The sequence below is a fragment of the Hyaena hyaena genome, unplaced genomic scaffold (genome assembly GCF_003009895.1).
Source record: "Hyaena hyaena isolate Hyena2069 unplaced genomic scaffold, ASM300989v1 scaffold_98, whole genome shotgun sequence".
In the NCBI taxonomy this organism is placed as follows: Eukaryota; Metazoa; Chordata; class Mammalia; order Carnivora; family Hyaenidae; genus Hyaena; species Hyaena hyaena.
Window position 1 is genome coordinate 3,522,820 of NW_024080730.1, and position 17,810 is coordinate 3,540,629.

The window sequence follows — 17,810 nt, forward strand, 5'->3', positions numbered from 1 at the left end:
GGAGGGTGAGGGGCGGGTCTGGGGAGTCAGACACGCCCCATGCCACCCGGCTCTCTCCTCACCTGTGCGGAAACTTGGGCAGGCTGCCCCATGTCTTGGCCTCAGGCTCCTCATCTGTAGAATGGGGGCAGTAAGTCTTGCCTGATGTGTTGGGCTCAGCGTGGAGGCTCCCTGGGTTCCCCCTGGGCTGCCTGGTCTACGTGAGGCCCTAGAGGCAGGGCAGGGTCCTGCCTGCCAGCCACCCTCCCTCACTCCTGTCCTGGGACCCCGCGTCCCCGGCCGTGCCCCTGGGCAGGCAGTGTGAGCGGCCCTGGCTCCTGGAGGCCGGCGCCCAGGTGTGGGAGGGCCCAGGTGGGGGAGGCGGCCGCCGGGTCGGGCCAGGCCAGCTCCCGCCAGGCTGAATGGCGCTCTGTCCTGCAGCCCGCGCCTGTCGTCCGCCGCTGGCATTCGGTTTCCTGGAGCTGGTGCTGTGCAGGTGGATTCTGTGAGGCCGGGTGACCTCGGAGCCTGGAGCCCGGGCGTCTCTGAGCCAGGCGGGGGCTGGGGGAGGGGGGGGAACGACAATGAGGCCTTTTCCCAGGGGAGCAGGGGGAAGGCAATCTGCCGGCGCCCCCAGGCCTCGAGGCTGCTGGCAGCGAGAGGGGCTGCCGGGGTGGTGGTGCCAGGCCTTGGCGGGGCCGCAGGGAGGCTGGGCCAGCCGGGCGCCGGGAAACCGAAGATGCTTGGGCGCGCGCGGGGTTTTGTGGGGCGTTTTCGGGTCAGGGCTCTGCCTGCTTCACCTTGAGGCTGCTGGCAGGGGGAGGCTGGCGGGGGCCGGGGGACTGTGACAGGCTGCCTGCCGGCCTCTGGCCTCCCCGCAGCAGCTGGAGTCCTGTGGGAGGTGAGGGCAGGGGCCGGCTCTTTCTTGCTCACTTTGTGGGAGGCGGGGGTGCTCTGGGCGGTGAGGAGGCTCAGGCTGCCTGGCGGTGAAGAGCGGTGAGTTTGGACCGAGTCAGGATGGGGGTGCCTCAGAAGTGCCTCCAGCAGACTCCTTCGTCCACGTGCCCAGCAGGCCGCCTGCGGAAGGGATCAGAAGTCCCAGACAGCTGGGTCAGACCCCGACAGGAGGCGCCCTCCGCGCTGCGGCCACTGCCTGTGAGCCTGAGGCATCTTTTTGGGGCACAGGGGCTGCCTGCCTTGCGGGGCCACTAGGAGCAGAGCCAGGGCTGCGGGGTGCTGCTCTGGAGGGTGATTCGGCTCCTGCGGTGTGGGTGGGTCCAGGCGCCCCCCGTTGTGCCCATTGGTGGGGGGCGTGGACGTGGTTAAGGCAGGTGCACCGTAGAAGGTCGGCATCCCGGTAGCCACATGGTGGAAAGGCAGTGACCCGGGGCCCCGGGCACACGTAAGCTGGGACACAGGGGCGCCCCGCTGCACGCCGGCTGGAGCGGCGCGTTGGCTCTGTGGCGTCCCGGCAGGAAGAGGTAGCTGGGGCAATGGGGGGGCAATGTGTGAGCAGATGTCCCTTTCCAGACTGTGGCCTTGGGGGGTTTGGGGACACGCGGTGAGAACAGGACTGTTCTTACCTTGAGAAGAGGGTCAACGGGAAGAGTGGGCTGGGCTGAGACATCACCATGGAACATTCAGGAAGCGCCTACCGTGTGGCCTTGCTCATGCCGATGCAAGTCTGTGGGATAGGACACGGTCTCCCCCACATTTGACTGATGGGGAAACTGAGGCACAGAGCCGTGCTCCTGGACTGAGTTGACAGGCTTCAGAGACTCTGAACTCGTTCCTCCAACTTTGGACGGCAGCTTGAGCCTCAGTTTCCCTTTTTGTAAGTGGTGGTTCTCAGGTGCTGTGATGCCTCTGAGGTGTCTCCCAGGGGTGGCGGAGAGGGAGCATACCCCATGGACCTGTGTCCCTGAACGGGGCTGTCTGGGATTGCCCCGAGGTCCAGAGGGGACCGGTGGCCTCAGGTCGGGGCCGAGTCCTCGGTGGGGCGGGCGCCCACAGGCCCTGTGCGCCGGGCCGGCCAGTCAAGTGGAAGCCCAAGCCGATTGCTGTCGGCCTTCTTTTCCCTTCCAAAGGCCTTTTGACGTCGTCGTGCGGACGGGAGAGGGGATTTGATTAAGACCCTTTGAAATTACTTAATGACATTACCCACCGTCCTGACAACCCCCTTCAGAAGCCTTTTCCGACGAGCCTCCCACCCCTCCACTCCAGGACGGCCCTTCTCCCCGCGGCCTGCGGGCCCCAGCGCATCATCCGCCAGGGCCTCTGCCTCTCCTCCCCCTCAAGTGCCTGGGGCAGCCCCCCCCCCCGCCCCGGCCTGGCCTCTCCCAGCACGAGCCTCCTCTCCTGAGCCCTGCTGATCCATCTCCGACCTGTCACCCCCATTGTCCTCGGCAGAGGGGCTGCGGCCCCGCCTTCTCGGGAGTGGGCTGAGGGCTCCCTTGCGCCCTCCCCAGCCCCCCCCACCCCCAGGCTGGTCCTCTGGCTTCCCGGGTGTCCCGCGAGTGGCCACCTGAGGCTTCTGACGCCGGGCGTCCTGGCCTCGCTGTGAGGGCTGGCTTCTCCCTGGGCCCCTGCCCGTCTCCCTGGGTGGTTCCAGAAGAATCCAGGATAACGGGGCCCTGTGCCTAGTGCTGGGCCGGGAGCTGCCCGCCACCGCCAGGCTATGGAGACATCTATCCTGGGTCGGTTCTGCGGCTCTGCGGTATCTGAGGGCGCGGTCCCCGGGGCGACAGACACGGGCACGTGCCTCCCTGAGCTCGGCGAGCGCCTGGCCGTGGCCAGCTGAGGCTCAAAGGCCCGGCGCCTCGGCCAGGGATGCATGGCGAGAGTGGCTGAGCGAGGATGGGAACGGGGGGGGGTCCCTGGCTTCCAGCTCTAGTTTCTTCTCTGCCCCACGCTGCCCCTCACATTCCCAGCGAAGGTGTGTGTGTGCTTGGCGCGGGAGGCGAAGGGATGAAGTAGGAGCTAACCAAAATGAATTCAGTGGGGTTTGCTCTACTGCATCCGTGGTCAGCCTTGTGACAGCTGCTTGAGGACCCATCGGGGAGCCTGGGACGTTCCTGCGTGGTTCCTTGTCGGACCAGCGGGCGTGTCCGAGGGACGACCAGGCGCTTCCTGGCCTCTGGGCCCGCGTGGACCAGCAGAGGAGCTGTGTTCAAACCACACACAGACTAGGGCTCTTCTACGTCCTTTCCGTGGATCCGTCTGAGCAGGCCGGCCCCTGCCCCAGGCGGCCAGCGCCCCAGCCCGGCCGCACGCTTCGCCGCCGCCGCAGCCCCGTCCCTGCTCCGAGGCGTTTCCAGCGCCACGCTGGGCCGGCTGGGCCCTGGGCCTCGGTGTCCCCAGCCGCCCGGGAGGGGAGGACCCGTGTGCCCTGAGCTTCTCTGCTCGAAGTGTCTCCCCGCCCCAGCACAGCCTGTGTCCCCCCGGGCGTGCTCCCCGATGCGTTCTGCTGCGGTTCCGGGGGCAGCAGCCGCGCAGGAAGACGGGCCGCCGGCACGATTGATCCGAGCCGCTCGCGCCTCCTGCTTTGATGTTGCTCAGGGAGCTCACACGCTTCCTGCGGCCTAGAAACCAGGGGCAAATTTGGCCGAGCAGGGTAGGGAGGGGGCTGGGCGGGAGAGGAGGTAGTGGTGTGGGGTTCAAAGTCGTGGGCAGGTGGGGGTCCCGGACACTGTGGTGTCCAAGCAACAGGCTTTCAACTCAGTCTTGACACCCCCTCCCCGCAACCTGGGTCCACACGCAGGAAGCAGGGGCCCAGGCTCCCGGCAGACACGGGACGGGCCCTCCTCAGGGTGAGGGGCCACTGCCCAGACACGTGTGAGCCCTAAGCCTGGGCACAGGTGAGGGGTGGGATGGGCGTAGCTCTGCAGGCAGGGTGGGCCTGGGGACAGGGGCTCAGAGTGGAGACCTGAAGGGTGAGAGGAAGGGAGGGGGGTCCACCTGGGCGAGATTTCCTCTCTCCCACCTTCTGCCTCACTGAGGTGCCTGGGGTGCTGGGGACTGTTGGAGGGGGTAAGGATGTGGGGGGCCTCAAGCACCCCCCCAGCACCCCTGGTGCTTCACAGGGGTGCTGACAGGAGGGCCAAATGACAGAATCAAGCCTAGGAGGTCATGGAGGGACCTGCTGAGAGAGAAGGATCCTGGGCTCAGAGTGGACCCCTGCCTCTTGCCACACATCTGAGGATTGGGCAGGGGACGGTGGTGCCCTGGCCTCAGGGACCTTGGGACGGGACAGGGTGGTGATCCCTGCTCTGGTGTTGGAGGAGGTCATTTTCAGGCCGCTGCCTCTGGCCCCCACCCCACCCGCTGCCTGGGCCGCTTTGCTGGGTGGGAGGCCCCCCGCTGCTGGAGCAGGTGAGAACGTAGCAGCTGGCCAGTGAGGTCGCAGGTCGCCTGCCTGTGGGCCCCCGTGCTGCCCACCCGCCAGGACTCAGCTGCATGATGGGATGGAAGGGGCGCAGGTGGGGGCTCCGGCTCCCAGCCCCCCACCCCCACCCCGGGCTCTGGACGCTCACAGGTCAATGGAGATGAAGCTTTGGTCCAGCTCTGTGGACAAGCGTGACCCAGGCCCAGCCGCAGGGGCCCCGGGGCTCCGGGGGCCCAGGACAGGGCCAGGGCCAAGGGGGCACCGGCTGAGGACGGGGAGACAGGAGGCCCTTTCAGACCCCTGGTGCCACCGGGGTCCAGGGCCCAGAGGTGGTCCCAGGGCAAAACGAGGGCGCTGGGGAAGGCAGGTGTCTGGGGAGCCAGGACACGCCCCGAACAGAGACCACCCTTCAGGTGACCCCGCAGATCCCCATGGGGGGTGCTGGCTTGGGTCTGAGTGTGGGGCCACCCACCCCCACCCCAGCTGGCGGGCCACCTCAGTCACGACACCTGCCTGGTCCCCTGCTTCGGGCGCAGGGCGGCGGGCTCCCCAGAAGGCTCCCCTGTGCCCGAGGCCTCTTTCCAAACCCTCATTTTATCCCTTGATTTAACTGGCACTTCCTGAGGGCCCAGCGCCGGGCCGTCCAGGGGTCTGGCCTCCCCTTGTGGTCTCCAGTGGCATGCCGGTGGGCACAGCTCCTGACCCCCGCCCGGCAGGGTACTGTGCCCGCTGGCAGCTCAGGGCCCGGCCCAGGGGCGAGTGGGGGTTGGCCTGCCCAGAGACTCGGGGGCTCGCGGAGCCTCTGGGGCTGGTCTGCGTGCAGGACGGGAGCGGCCTGGGGTGGGAGGGGCCAGGAAGATGCTCAGAGGGGTCCTGTCGGCTTGGCCGGAGGGGGGCGTCCAGGAGGTCGAGCCCAGCCCTCAGGCATCTCCCAGGCTGTGTGTCTGGCTGCTGTTATTAAGCACCGACTGTGTGCCAGATGTAGGCCCAGAGCCTACCCGTCTCAGCTCCGTCAGCCCCTCCCCCACACCCTCCTGAGGGACACCTTTATGGTTCCCATTTCATAGACACGCGGTGGCAGGCGCGGGGACCTGACCTGCGCAGACCCTCCTCTCCCGGCCCCCAGCCCCCAACCTGGGTGACCCTTGGGTGGGGCCCACACGGGGTCTCGGAGCCCGGCCCGCTCGGCTGAGCCCAGCACCTGTGAGGTGCCATCCAGGGGGCACACCCCTGGGGAAGACCCAGCCCCGGGAGGGGGGCCCTGGGGAGCGGGCGGCAGGGCAGCCCCCACCCTGTCACCCCAGCAGATGCTCCCGGCACCCATCGGCCACTGAGGGTCTCAACAAGGAGCCCAGCGTGGAGACAAAGGCCGGGAGCCTGCGGACAAATACTCGTGGGTATTGTCGGCGGCGAGAGCCAGGCAGCCGCGCGCGGGGCCCACAAAGGGGTGGGGGAGGGGGCCCCGGTGGGCCTGGGCTGCACATGCCACCGTTGCCCGGGCGACGGCCCTCTCCCGGAGAGGTCTGCTGGGCCATTGTCCAGGGCACACAGGACGTGTCATACACCAGATGGCCGTGTGCTGTCTAAGTCAGTTATCGGGGGGACAGAGTGAAGGAATGCGGCCGGCGCAGCGGGCCGGGGCGCCATCTGTTCCCTGAGACCGCGGGCACCGGGCGGGCACTGAGCGCCCGGCCGGCCGGGCCCAGCCTCCACCGCGGGCTTTAATTAGCTAATTCCATAATTGGGCTTTATTTCAGGTAAATTGCATTTCACACCCGAGAGGGCCGCAATGGCCCGTCCAGGAGTGAGCACTTTGTGCTCAGTCGATAATACGGAAAACAAAGCCGGGCTGGGTGCAGGGGCCGTGCCCTGCCCAGATGGGCGGCCCCGCCGCGGCGCACACCAAGGGCCGGGGGGCCGGGGTGCCGGGGCCGGGGGCTGGGGCAGCGCAGCGGCCCTGCTCTCCAGCCAGCCGCTTCCTGGGGTTTCCACAAATGTTTACCCAACGAGGAAACAACGGCTTTTGCCTTTCCAGTAATTGTTGCTCCCGCCCCTCCCCCGCGAGCGCAGGGGGGGCGGGCCCTGGGCCCTGCGCTGCCCCTCCTGCCCTCCCCCGCCCTGGCCTGCACCGGTCAGGCCAGATACCAAGTCCCCACGGTGGGACCCCCCCTCACCGGGGGGCACCGACCCAATGGGGCTCAGCAGTGCGGGGACCCAGGGCCCTGCTGGCCTGGGAACGTGGGTGCGCTCCGGAAGTAGGGGAGGGCACCGCCGGCCCAGAGGACAGAGAACAGGTGTGTAGGGCAGAGTGGCCCCCCGCCCTGGCCAAGCGCGGCTGGTGGGGGCCTCCCAGAGGGCCGCGGGCACCCATGGGGTGGGGTGAGGGTGGGCTGGGGCTCCCTCGCCTGCTTGACGCTGGACAGGCCTGGGGGACCCCTTGTGACCGATGGGGAAGTCAAGGCTGAGGGGGTGTGGGCATCCTCCCCCGCCAGGGGGTCTAGTCTGTGCCCCTTGAGCTCCTTAAAGGGAGGGTGGGCCTGGACACGCCCCACTGCCATGGTGGAGCCTGTCGGCCCTTGGTCCAGGGCCACTCTGGGCTGGAGGGACAGAGCAGCGTCCCCCTGAGGTGGCTGTCCCCGCTCACCCGGCACCCACGGCTCCAACCAGGCCTGGGTTGAGTGTTGGGTCCTGCCAAGGTGCCTGCCTTTCCCGGGGGATCAGGGGCTGCTGGGAGACAGGCAGGGACCACATCTTGACCACGCCAAGTGGCCAGAGCTGCCCCGGGGGCAAGCCCGGGGCCACAACAGCGCCCCCCGGGAGGCAGGCCAACCCGGGCTGCCGCCTTGATGGGATCCGCAGCCTCCGTGAGCTGAGCCCTGGCCCCTCCCCTGTGAAACAGACGATGAGTTCATACTTAGCAGCCCCCTGGGCACCTGCCTGTAAGGGGACCTGAGGGTTCCTGTCCGCCAGGCGGGAGGGGCCAGGGAGGGGCTGGCGGGGCCCAGGTGCCCACAGGTAGGCGGGCAGGGGAGGGCTGGATGCCGGCCTGTCCACACCAAGCCTTGTGGCCCAAAAACCGAGTGTGCAGCTGGTGTGTGGCCGTGGGCTTGGAGGATAGGGTCCCCAAGCTCCAGCCCCGTGCTTGTCTGGGGACAGTGACCTTGCCCATCACCCCGTCCCTTGGGGGGGTCACGAGGCCTAGAGGGGGCTGCTTGTCACGAGGGGCTTCCAGGGAGAGCTCACTGCAGGAGGGGCTCTGAGCTGGGCCGCGGACCAAAGGAGCGATTTCAGTGCGAGGAGGTGAGGGCGGGAAGAACATTCCAGCAAAGGGGCGAGGCCTGGGTGGCAGACCACGTTTCCTTCCCTCTGCGCAGCTCGCATGGTTGGAGCTGACCTCGGTGCTGGCCGCAGGGACAGGGCAGGCAGGCCTGGCCTCAAGGTGCTGTGGGTCACTGCAAGGGACCCTCCTGACGGCAGGCGGGGGCGCGCGGGCCTCTTCTCCTTCCCTGGGCAGGACCGACGGGGGGTGCTCCCCAGAGGACGGGGCTGTTCCAGGGATGGGCCACTCCCTCGGGAACACAGGCAAGTGCAGACCCCGACCAGCTCAGTGACTCCATGTTTATTAGGAAAAATGTCACAATTAACAGTCAAAATCATACTGTGAAACTCATTAAAACACAGATTCCAAATCACCTTAAATTGTTCTGATTTCTGTGAGACGACGCCCAGGAGGAGCCCCTGTCCCGTGCGGGGGCTGTGATGCCCTCACGCTCCCCCACCACCAGCAGCCGGACCCGGCGGGGAGCTGAGGCAGGGGCCGTGCACAGGGGGCGGGGGGCAGCAGCCAGTCCAAAGTGGGGGATGTTCCACCCTAGGGGAGCACTCCGGGGGCCGCGGGGGGCTGGTCCTCCTGCCCGAAGCTGTGGCTGCAGGGTCCTCTCCCTCACAGCCCGGCCTCGAGCCGGCATCTCTGCAGAGCGGGAAGCAGGGCCGGCCCGGGGCCTCCATCCTGGCATCCTCAAATTGGCATGGGCTGGGCCTGCCCTGCCCTGCCTGCCTTCTCCAGGGGTCTTGGTTTGAGCCCGGGGGTGTGGTGCCCACAGACCCTGTCCAGACCGTCTCTGTCCCCCTTAGGGAGCCCCCTGGGGCCTGCCAGGGTGGGCTGGCACGCAGGCCCCTGTGCTGTTTCTTGGCCCCACATGGGGTGGACCAAGTGCCCAGGGTGCCCAGACCCGGGGGGTCCAGCCTGAGCCCAGCCACTGTGTCCCAACCTCCCTACGAGTGACGCGGGGTCCATGGTATGGTCTCAGAGCTGAGACGGCCCCCAAACCCAGCCAAGTTCGAGTACCTGCTGGCTGGGGAGAGGCGGCCTCAGTGACGCCTTAAGAGCAGGCTCTCAGGACAGCATGGCCGTGGGGGGTCGGGGCCTGCGAGGGAGGGGCTGCTCTCTTGGGCCTTCGTGGAGGAGCCAGTGACCCAGGGGTGCCCCTGTTGGGTGGGAGGTGGGCCCGGCTGGACCGGGCTCCTCTGGGCCTTCCCTCGAAGGCCTGGGGCCCCAAGCCCCCATCAAGACCCCTCCTCGGGGCCCCTGCGGGGCACGGTCAGCTGCTCGTAGGTGGGCAGGGCGTTGCCCGGCAGGAAGAGCTCGGGGTTGATGGGGCCGTGGGGCTGGAGCACCTGAGCCCCGCCCCCACTGGGGGTGCGGCCGCCCGGGGGGCCACCGTGGTGCAAGGACAGCAGCTGCTGAAGCAAGTCCGTGATGAGCACCAGCCTCTGGTCCAGCTGTGTCACCTGCGGAGACAGGAGCACAGGTGAGTCAGCGGGGGCAGCCCAGGTGTGCAGGCAGCCTCGGGGCCCTGGGCTGCATGAGTCCTGGGGGTGGGGGGAGGGGCAGGAGGTGCCCAGGCCCGTGTGCCCGAGGGTCTGTGCAAATGTGAGCTGTGCCCTGGCCTCAGCCACGCCTGCATGTGCGTGAAACGTGCACATGTGTGTCCAGGGCCCCCGTGTGTCCACACTTGTGGAGACACGTGGGTGGAGGGAGGACCTCCCCCCGCTTCTCCCGAAAGTGGAGCCCTGGGAAGGGTTCAAGGGTCGTGGGGTGGGGTCTGTTCTCTGACCCCTACGGCCGGCACCACCGCCTTCCTGCGGAGCCAGGAAATCAGGACCCCATCTGCACCGACCCCCCAGGGTCAGGCTGGGGGGCCTCCGAGCTCCTTCTGGCCACAGGGCCCAACAGTCTTTGCAAGAGCCTGTCCTGCTGAGCCCTGGGGCTGCCCGTGGTGAGCCAGACAGGGTCACCCCGTGAAACTGGAAGCGAGTGTGAGCGCAGCATGGCCCAGGGCCAGTGAGCGCCTCCCCAGCAGAGGCGGCGGCGGGGCCAGGGTGCAGGGGCTGCGGCCGGCCTGGGGCGGTGCGGGGGCTGTGGTGCCCTGGAGGGCGATTCCTTCACGGTGCGCATCAGAGAACCACATAGGCCTTCCCCCCGCTGCCTGGGGTACCGGGCGCACCGGACAGGCGAGGATGGGAGACTGGGCATGGGAGAGGGGGAGGCCAGCCCCGCCTGACGTCTCCGCCCTGGCCCCGGGACGCGCCTGGGCCCTGCTGCCCCGGGGCCGGGCAGAGCCAGGTGGTGGCGCGAGGGCCCCGGGGAAGGTGCTGCTTGGAGAAGCTGCCTTAAACCTCCCGAGGGCTGGAGGCCCAGGAGCTGGTCCCCAGGGCGGACCACGTGGTGTGGTGGCCGGCCACCCACTGCCCACCCTAGACCCCGAGCTGGAGGGGAGGGGAGGGGGCGCCAGGAACAAGATGCAAAGAGGGGTCCCTCCTGAGGAGCCAGAGTCCCTTCACGTGAGACCCTGCACCAGGCAGGGCAAGATGGCAGCCAGAAGAAGGAGCCCCTGTGCCAACAGCACCCCCTCCCCCATCAGCAGGGCCACCTGTGAGGGGTCTGCCCTTGCCCCGGAGGCCAAACCCGGGTGACCCGTCCCCAGCTTTGCGGTGCTGTGACTGCTGGACAGCGGCCCGTCTGAGGTTCCCCCACCCGGCCCCAAGGGACCTTGTCTTCTATTCTCCCGGACAAATCTGATGCAGGAGCCCCTATAGAGGGAAGGGGGAGAGGAGTGGGGCTTCTCGGGTTCAGTGGGGGTGGGGCCTGGGGCCGCTCAGCTCACCCAGACCCCGAACTCCCCCCAGATGCCCGTCCAACACCCTCGTTCTCTGTAGAGCCGTTTGGAGACCACAGACTGAGGCACCAAGAAAAGAAGGACTTGCTCACGGTCACCAGCTGGGACCCCCACCCCTGGGCTTCCGTGCCGGGAAGACACGTGTATCGGTCAGGGAGGGGCAGAGCAGAAGCGGCCGGTCCTGGGAAGGGGTGAGAACGGGGGTCCAAGCTGAGCTCAGAGGCTGGGTGGACACTCGCAGTGAGAAAGCCAGGAGGGGACATGGCGGGGGCTGCTCGCTGTCACACTGTCACCTGGGCTCCCGGGGCCCGCACACCGGCTTTGAACAAGGCACGTCTGCGCGTGGCGCATTGGCGTTTACCTGTGCGGGCCCGGCTCGGGTATCGATCGGTCTGGCATGAATTACAGCACCGAACACATTACAGAGGGGAATTTGTGGTTTCCGGAATTCTCGCCCTACGGCACGTGCACATCTGTCGAAGCCCCGAGACGTGCATGGGGGTCTGGGAGCTTCTAGGCTGTGTTCTCGGGCAAAGGGGAAACAGAAGTGTGACCGGGCTGCAGGCGGGGAGGCCGGGTGACAAGCTCGGGCCTCTCGGGGCCACCTGGGCGCTGCGGTCCGTGCTGGGGCAGGCAGGGGCGCCTTCCGAGCCCTCCAGGCCCCTACGCCCGGAGCCGTGACACCTCCCGGAGCTCGGTGGCCGGCCTGGGTGCCACCCCGCCGCCAGGGCTACTTTGGGCTCAGCTGCTGGCTCCGAGCACCCCGAGTTTGCCCTGCACGGCCCAGCCTCCCAGGCCCTGGGGTGGTCCCTGCCCTCAGTGGCCGATGGAGTCAGACCCTCTGGTGCTGGGGGGCAGGGCATCAGGGTGGTCCCGGGACACCCCTGGCCGGCGCCTTGTTCGCCCAGGCCCGTGGGCTCCGGAGGGCCCGAGCTGGGGCGATGGGCAGGTAGCTCCTGTTTGGCCTTGGGCCTGACTCTGTCACTTCTCAGCGAGATGGCCCCGAGGTGGCCTGTCCCGTGCTCCGTCTTCTCCGCCCGAGCATAGGTGACTCTGTCCCGCTCACGTGTTGGAAGGCGAGGCGTGGTGAGGGCTCGGGTGGGCTGGGGGAGCGGCCATGGACCACCGAGGTGCGTCACCTGGCGGGTGCGGGGGGTGGGGGACAGGCGGCCGCGCTCGGGCCCGGAGCCGCTGGGACGGATGGGTTTTGGGGATCGGGGACCTCACCCCTCCTCGCAATCTGATAGGGACTGAAAGGGTAGGGCCAACAAAGGGGCCCTTGTTTCTCGCCCCGACTCCCCAGACGACGCACGCAGCCCTCGCAGGAGAAGAAAGCAATCAGAGTAACAGCGAGCGAGAGGGCCCCGGGCGGCTGGTGATCAAACCCGAGGCGACAGGGTACCTGTGTGATGTGGTTATGAACTTGTTTTCAAAAGAAAATCTTGAAAAAGAGTCTTTCAAGGGAAATTTTTGCAGAACCTGCCTGGCCTTGATCCCAGCCCTGGATCTGCTGATGGCCCTGGCTGCACTGGGGGGAGACAGCCAGGGGCGGGGGGTGGGAGACACCGAGGCCCGGGGCTCGAGGGGAGGGAGCCCCCGGCTCGGGGACACAGCTTGCGGTGCCCTGGGGTCACTGTGGGTCAGGGGCTCCTCTCGGGACTCCTCGAGCCGTCCGTAGGGTCCCAGGGCCAAGGTCCCGTGGGCCCTCCTCTCTGCAGACCGTCCAGCACCCATGTGGGCGCAGGGAGCGGGGGTCCTGACTCTGCATAACCTCACCTGTTCCCTGCCCCTGCCCCTCCTGCAGGCCCCTGCTCTCCCGGCCCTCCCACTTCTGACACCGGGGAGGTGTGGGAGTGAAGGCCCAGGGAAGGTGGGGGGCCCACGGGCCGTCTCCCCCTCCCACCCTGGCCGCAGACCTGACACACCTGCATGTCCCTGTTCTCCCAGCCCCGCCACTGCCGAGCCCGTTAGACGGCAATTCGGCTGGGGTTCAAGTGCACCTCGAGTCCCTGGGGACTTCCTGGAGGAAGGGGCGTGGCTGGCACACAGCTGGGGGCAGGGCTAGGAGGGGCTCGGGCCAGGGGTCCCTTCGGCCAGCCAGGAGGGAGCCCTGTGCCGGAGAGCTCAGGGCAGAAGTGCACCTTGCTTGTCCGGGGGCCCCAGGGCCCCAGCAGCCCCTCAAAGTCTCACCCAAAGCCGCCCCCCACCCCTCCCAAACACACAGAGCTCATGGGAGGCCCCCAGCACAGGGCGGGACACGGGTCTGAGGAGTGAGTTCTGACCGGCCTGCCCCCGACAGAGCCTGGCCACGTGGAGCAGGCCTGCAGGCCCTGCTGGACGCAGGAAAGACCGAGGGGGGCGACACCCCACCTGGGGCGCGGGGCCACTGAGCAGAGCACAGGAGGTGGTCCTGGCCGCCCCCCCCCAGGACGTCTGGGGTCTCTATCCCCGAGGGCTGCCAGGCTTGTGCCCGCTCCTGTGGGCATGGCCCTGGGCCTCAGCACATGCAGGCGATGCCAGGCTCCCGTGTCCACCGAGAGAGGCCACCCAGCAGAGGCGCCAGGGTGGGTGCCCAGAGCTCCCCCCACTGACTGTGCCAGGAGGAGGGCCACCCTGATGTGACCGCTGAGGCCCGCTGTCCTCTGGATCCGGAGCGCACCAGGCTCGGGCCAGGCACACACGCCCACACGTGCAGACTGAGGTGCCCAGCGCCCTGCACCCCCATTAGGCCTTTCCAGCTCTCTGGGCCCGTCCTGTCCCTTCTGTGGCTTCCTCGCCGCAGGAGATGCCTCCAAATCTCGGCATCGTGCTCAGCACTGTGTCTGTCGGCAGAGCTGGGGAGACCCCTGCCCAGCCCCCACCCCCAGGCCCAGGCCGCATGCTCTCTTGCTGGGACAGTTGCAGTAGCCTGCCAGCCGCCAGCCTTCCCTGCAATGAGCTTCTACACGATGACCTGGTGCGTCGCATCGTGGCCCTGCCGTGCCCTCCCCGCCTGCCGCCTCACTCCTCCCAGAAGCCGAGCCCCCCTCTGCTCTCTGGCCTCCCCTCCTTCTTCCCTTCACTCCACTCTAGACCTCTGGGCTGGTCCCCAAACATGGTGGCTTTTGTCCGGGATGCTCCTGCTGCCTGCACCGGCCACTCCCACCCTGAGGTCTCACCAACGTCAGCGACCCGAGGCCCGCCCTCCCGACGCCCCCGAGCAGCCCTTAACGTCTTTCCCCCAAGACACCCAGCGTGTGTGTGTGTCTCTCACTAGAATCGGGCTCAACGCGCCTGGGCGCCCCGCCCTTCCTCGCCAGCGCTGGGGGGGGCGCTGGCGAACGTTTGCGGAATGAACGTAGCCCAGCCCTGGGCTCCACAGCCCCCGGGGAGCCTGGGGCCAAGGGGGTGGGGGGTCGGGGGAGTCCCTGCCCAGAGGGCACCCCAGCCGGACCCCTGTGCACATGTGGCCTGCGCAGGCCCCTGGCTCCTCGGGGCTCTGGAGCCCCCTCCCCCGCAGCAAGCCGTCGACAACATGCCCGTAAATCACCCCTTCGTTAGGGCCCGTGGGGCCGGCCGTCTCGCGGAGCTGGGCACGAGGGGGCAGATCACAGCGCTTCACAGCGTCCTAATTGATGGCAGGAGACGGTGTAATTGTGTTTATGACTTTGTTTTAGTGCCTTAGCTCGTGGGGGAGGACCAGCCGTTTCCAGCGGCTGAGGCTCACTGCCCGTCCCCGGGCCGCCGCTCGGCTGGGCCTTTCCGTCCCTCGGAGAGCGGGCGCGCACCCAACCGCCCGGGGGCAGCCGCAGGGCTGGTGGGTGTGCGGGCGGGCCGGGGGGCGCGGGAGGCCGCGGCGTGGTCACGGATGGGGGTGCTGTGGGCACACAGGTGCGAGCGGGGGCCGGGCACCGGGCAGGCCTCCTGGGTTCACGTCCAGCGGGGCGACCTGGGGCCGGCCACTCCCCGAGCCTGCTTCTCCGCGTGCAGCAGGGCTGGTGCGGCTCCCCCACCCCGGGGGCAGGAAGTTGCGGGCAGCGACAGGGCTAACGTGCGGGGCCCTGGAAACGGGCCGGGCACCCAACAGGCTCCCACGAAGGGTCCCGCTGGCTTGTTCTCAGCGCTCCTGGGAGCGCGGGTGCAGCCGTGCCCGTGCGCCGTGTGGACTGAGGCTGGGCCAGGATTCCTGCGCGGGCTGGTCGGTGTGTGTGTGTGCGCGCGCGGGCACACGCGTGCACACGGGCACCGGGCTTTATGGGGCACGGGAGACCGTGTTGGGGAATGCGTGAGCCGCCCGCGTGTGGTTTCACACAATCCGCTGCCCACTAAATTGTTCCCTGGGCTGCCGAGGGTGTGAGTGTGTCTCCCAGGCCCTCTGTCTGGGTGAGAGTTGGCTCAGGGTGGGCACCGGCCCAGGGAGCCAGCAGACATGGCAGCCGCTTGTGTCTTGGCGGCAGCACCGGTGTCATGGCAGGGTCATGAGTGGGGAGCGTTTCGGGGGCCGCAGAGCAGGGCCCGGCCTAGCCTCTGCCCCTGGCACCTCTCGCTGTGTGGGCCGCGGGGTGGAGGGAGGAGGCCACGCCACGGCAGGAGGTCTGAGCCACTGCCGACGCCGGCCGTGTCTCAGCTGGGTCCTGGGCGTACCGTGACCAAACGGCTGAGGACCTGGCTGGTGCCACGCCCCAGAACCTTCCGGAGGCCCGCAGGACCTGGCCAGCCCTCGCTGACCGCCCCTCAGCAGTGCAGGTTGCTTCCCTCCGAGAAAGTCCCTCTCCCCGCCCCACCGACACACGCTTGCCTCGCGGCCTCCCCACGGGCGCCCAGGGGCTGCTGGGGCCCTCGGCACCGCCTGGCTCGCGGCCGACCGCCAACAGGGGCCTCAGGGTCATGGCGCCTGTGCTCGCCAGCCCGGCACAACCCTGCACACCCGGCCCTAGGAGGCTCCTCTGCACAGACACCCCCAACTCCAGGCCCCGGCTCTGCGCTCCCGCCGGGACCCCGGAGCCTGGCCTCTGCGGGGCTCACAGCGTCTCGGCCCAGCAGGGCCCCAAAGGGAACTCGGGCTCCAGCCTGTTCTTCCAGCTCAGACGTCTACACAGCACAGCACCCAGCACACCCCGCCCGCAGGGGCCCCGAATCCCACCCCGTCCTCTCCTCTGACACCCCAGCCCGGCCGCCACGTCACTGGACGACACCGTCATGGTCACTTCTCGCCGACAGGCTCGGTTCTCTCCCCCTCGCCCCAGACAGCCGCCAGGTCGGGCTTCCAGGCAGACCCGCGCTGCCGCCCTGCGCAGAATTCCCGGAGGGAAGTCGAGTCTTCTGCAGCCGCCCTCCCCTCCCCCCAGGCCTCCCTGACCCCCTTCTTTCTGTAGCTGCTGAGCACATACATCCCTCTTGATCCTGCCCCAGGGCCTTTGAACTTGCTATTCCCGCTGCCACCACGTTGTAGAACCTCAGCTCCAATGTTGAGAGCCTCCTTCTCTTTCTTACTGCTCACAGCTCTATCTGCACCTCTCCCCACCCCCTAAACGGCCTGGTGTGTCCATTTACTTGCTCGTGGCCCCTTTCATCGGCCCAAGGCTCCTGGGGCCAGGCCTTCGACCACGCTGTCACTGTTGTGTCCCCAGAGCGTCTCCCAGAGCCTGGCACTAGTAGGTGCTGGGTAGGTACACGCAGGATAGAGCTGGTGCCTCACAGATACTGCTGGCTGGGTAACGAGGCCCCCACATTCTCGGGGGGCCCCCGTGCAGGCAGGAGGTCCTCCAAACCCAGGGCTTCTCTGTGTCTGGGGCGGGTCAGGGGCACTGCTGGCTCTGCCGGTCGGGCCTTTTCACGGTTGTTGATTTACAGGAGCTCTTTGCATGTTAAGGAACCCATCCTGTGACATGGACACCCCAAGCGCCCTCCCCTCGTGTGCTGTTTGTCTGTGAATCCGTACAAAAGCCTTATTTATTTGTTTGCTTTTTCACGTCGTGGGCATGACCCCTCTTCCCCTTTCTGCTGTCTAATTTCTGCGCCCGCTGGAGTGGCCTTCGCGTTTTTCCTGCCGCAGTTTGGATTTGTACTTTACCCGTAAGTCTCTGATTTGCACGGGGCTTCGTGTGACGCCCAGACCAGTTTTCAGCGCTGATGCCATCGACGCCCCAGACCTTACTGAGGGGTCTTCCTTTCCCCACTGAGTGAGAAAACCCCTTTCACACACGACGTTCACTGTGCCGCGGCCTGCCTGGCCCAGGCTGAGCCGGTCCTGACGGCGGCCTGACGTGCTCTGCTCGTGGTCATTCCGACGTGGCTGTTCCTTCCGGGGGCGGAGCCTCGCCAGCGCCGTCAGGGGGCCCCAGCGGAGGACGCCTCGAGGGGCGCGAGGACCAGCTCACCCGGACAAGCCCAGCGCTCTGCCCTCGGCCCCCCGCAGCCTGAGGGGTCTCCTTCCTGGGCTCACACCTGGGAGAAGCCTGTCCTCAGTCCCCCTGTGGCGGCTGCGGGGCGCTGCGTGGCCTGTGCCCGCCACCCGCTCTGGCGCCCCGGCCTCGGACCCTTCGTCTGTCCCCGCTCCTGCCCCGCACCCCCTGGGTTCCCACACGGCGCGTGCCCTCAACTCGTCCACGGTTCTGTCATCTCCTCCTGAAGCCTCCCTGGATGCAGAGAACTGCCCCCCAGACCCCGGCCTCCATCGACCTTTCCTTCCCTCCATCGCCGGCCTATTTCTCGTGGTTTTTACTTCTTGTTGCGCCCGCGCGGGAGGAGAGCCCCGCAGAGGCAGTGAGTGCTGCGCTCGCCCCCTGCCCCCCGTCGGCCGGCACCCCACCCCGCGGCCCCAGCAAGCCCCGCGGAGGCCGCCGCGCGGGGACTTCCAGCAGCGCTCAGGGAGGAGAAGGCTCGCGGGACAGAAGGGCGCGGGGCAGCGTCAGGGGCCGCGAAGGGGGCCCGGGCGGGGGGGGGCAGGACCCCCCCCCCAGGCCGGGAAACTGCCCGCGGCCAGCAGGGGGGTGGGCTGGGGGAGCCCTGGGTGGGGCTCGGGCCTCCCTGGCAGGCCGGCCAGCCCCTAGCAGGGCCTCCGGGGGGTCCCGCCGACGGAGGCCAAGCAGCGGCGGCTGCCCGCCCTGCCCACGTCCGTCGGGGCCGGGCAGGCGGGAGTGTAGGGCAGGCTGGGAACGGGCTGGAAGCGAGAGGCCGTGTTTGTGTTGGCGGCGGCGGACGCCCCACCTGCGCTTGATTCCTCCCCGCCTCCTCCCTGCACTGCCCGTCTGACGGGTCTCGGAGTCCAGGACGCCAGGCGGACGCCG

At 68.3% G+C, this 17,810-nt stretch overlaps 1 protein-coding gene across 4 annotated transcripts in view; it reads right to left on the reverse strand.

Moving 5' to 3' along the window:
* Positions 1-7,967: 7,967 nt before the first annotated feature.
* KCNQ1 (potassium voltage-gated channel subfamily Q member 1) overlaps positions 7,968-17,810 on the reverse strand; it is a 303,513-nt gene continuing 293,670 nt past the window's right edge. For 3 of the 4 annotated variants that reach the window (XM_039235442.1, XM_039235441.1, XM_039235444.1), the window contains exon 16: positions 7,968-9,154. In XM_039235442.1, the coding sequence (XP_039091373.1) occupies positions 8,760-9,154 (395 nt within the window). In that variant the 3' untranslated portion in view covers positions 7,968-8,759. The remainder of the gene's footprint in view (positions 9,155-17,810) is intronic. The other variant, XM_039235443.1, reaches the window with a different exon arrangement.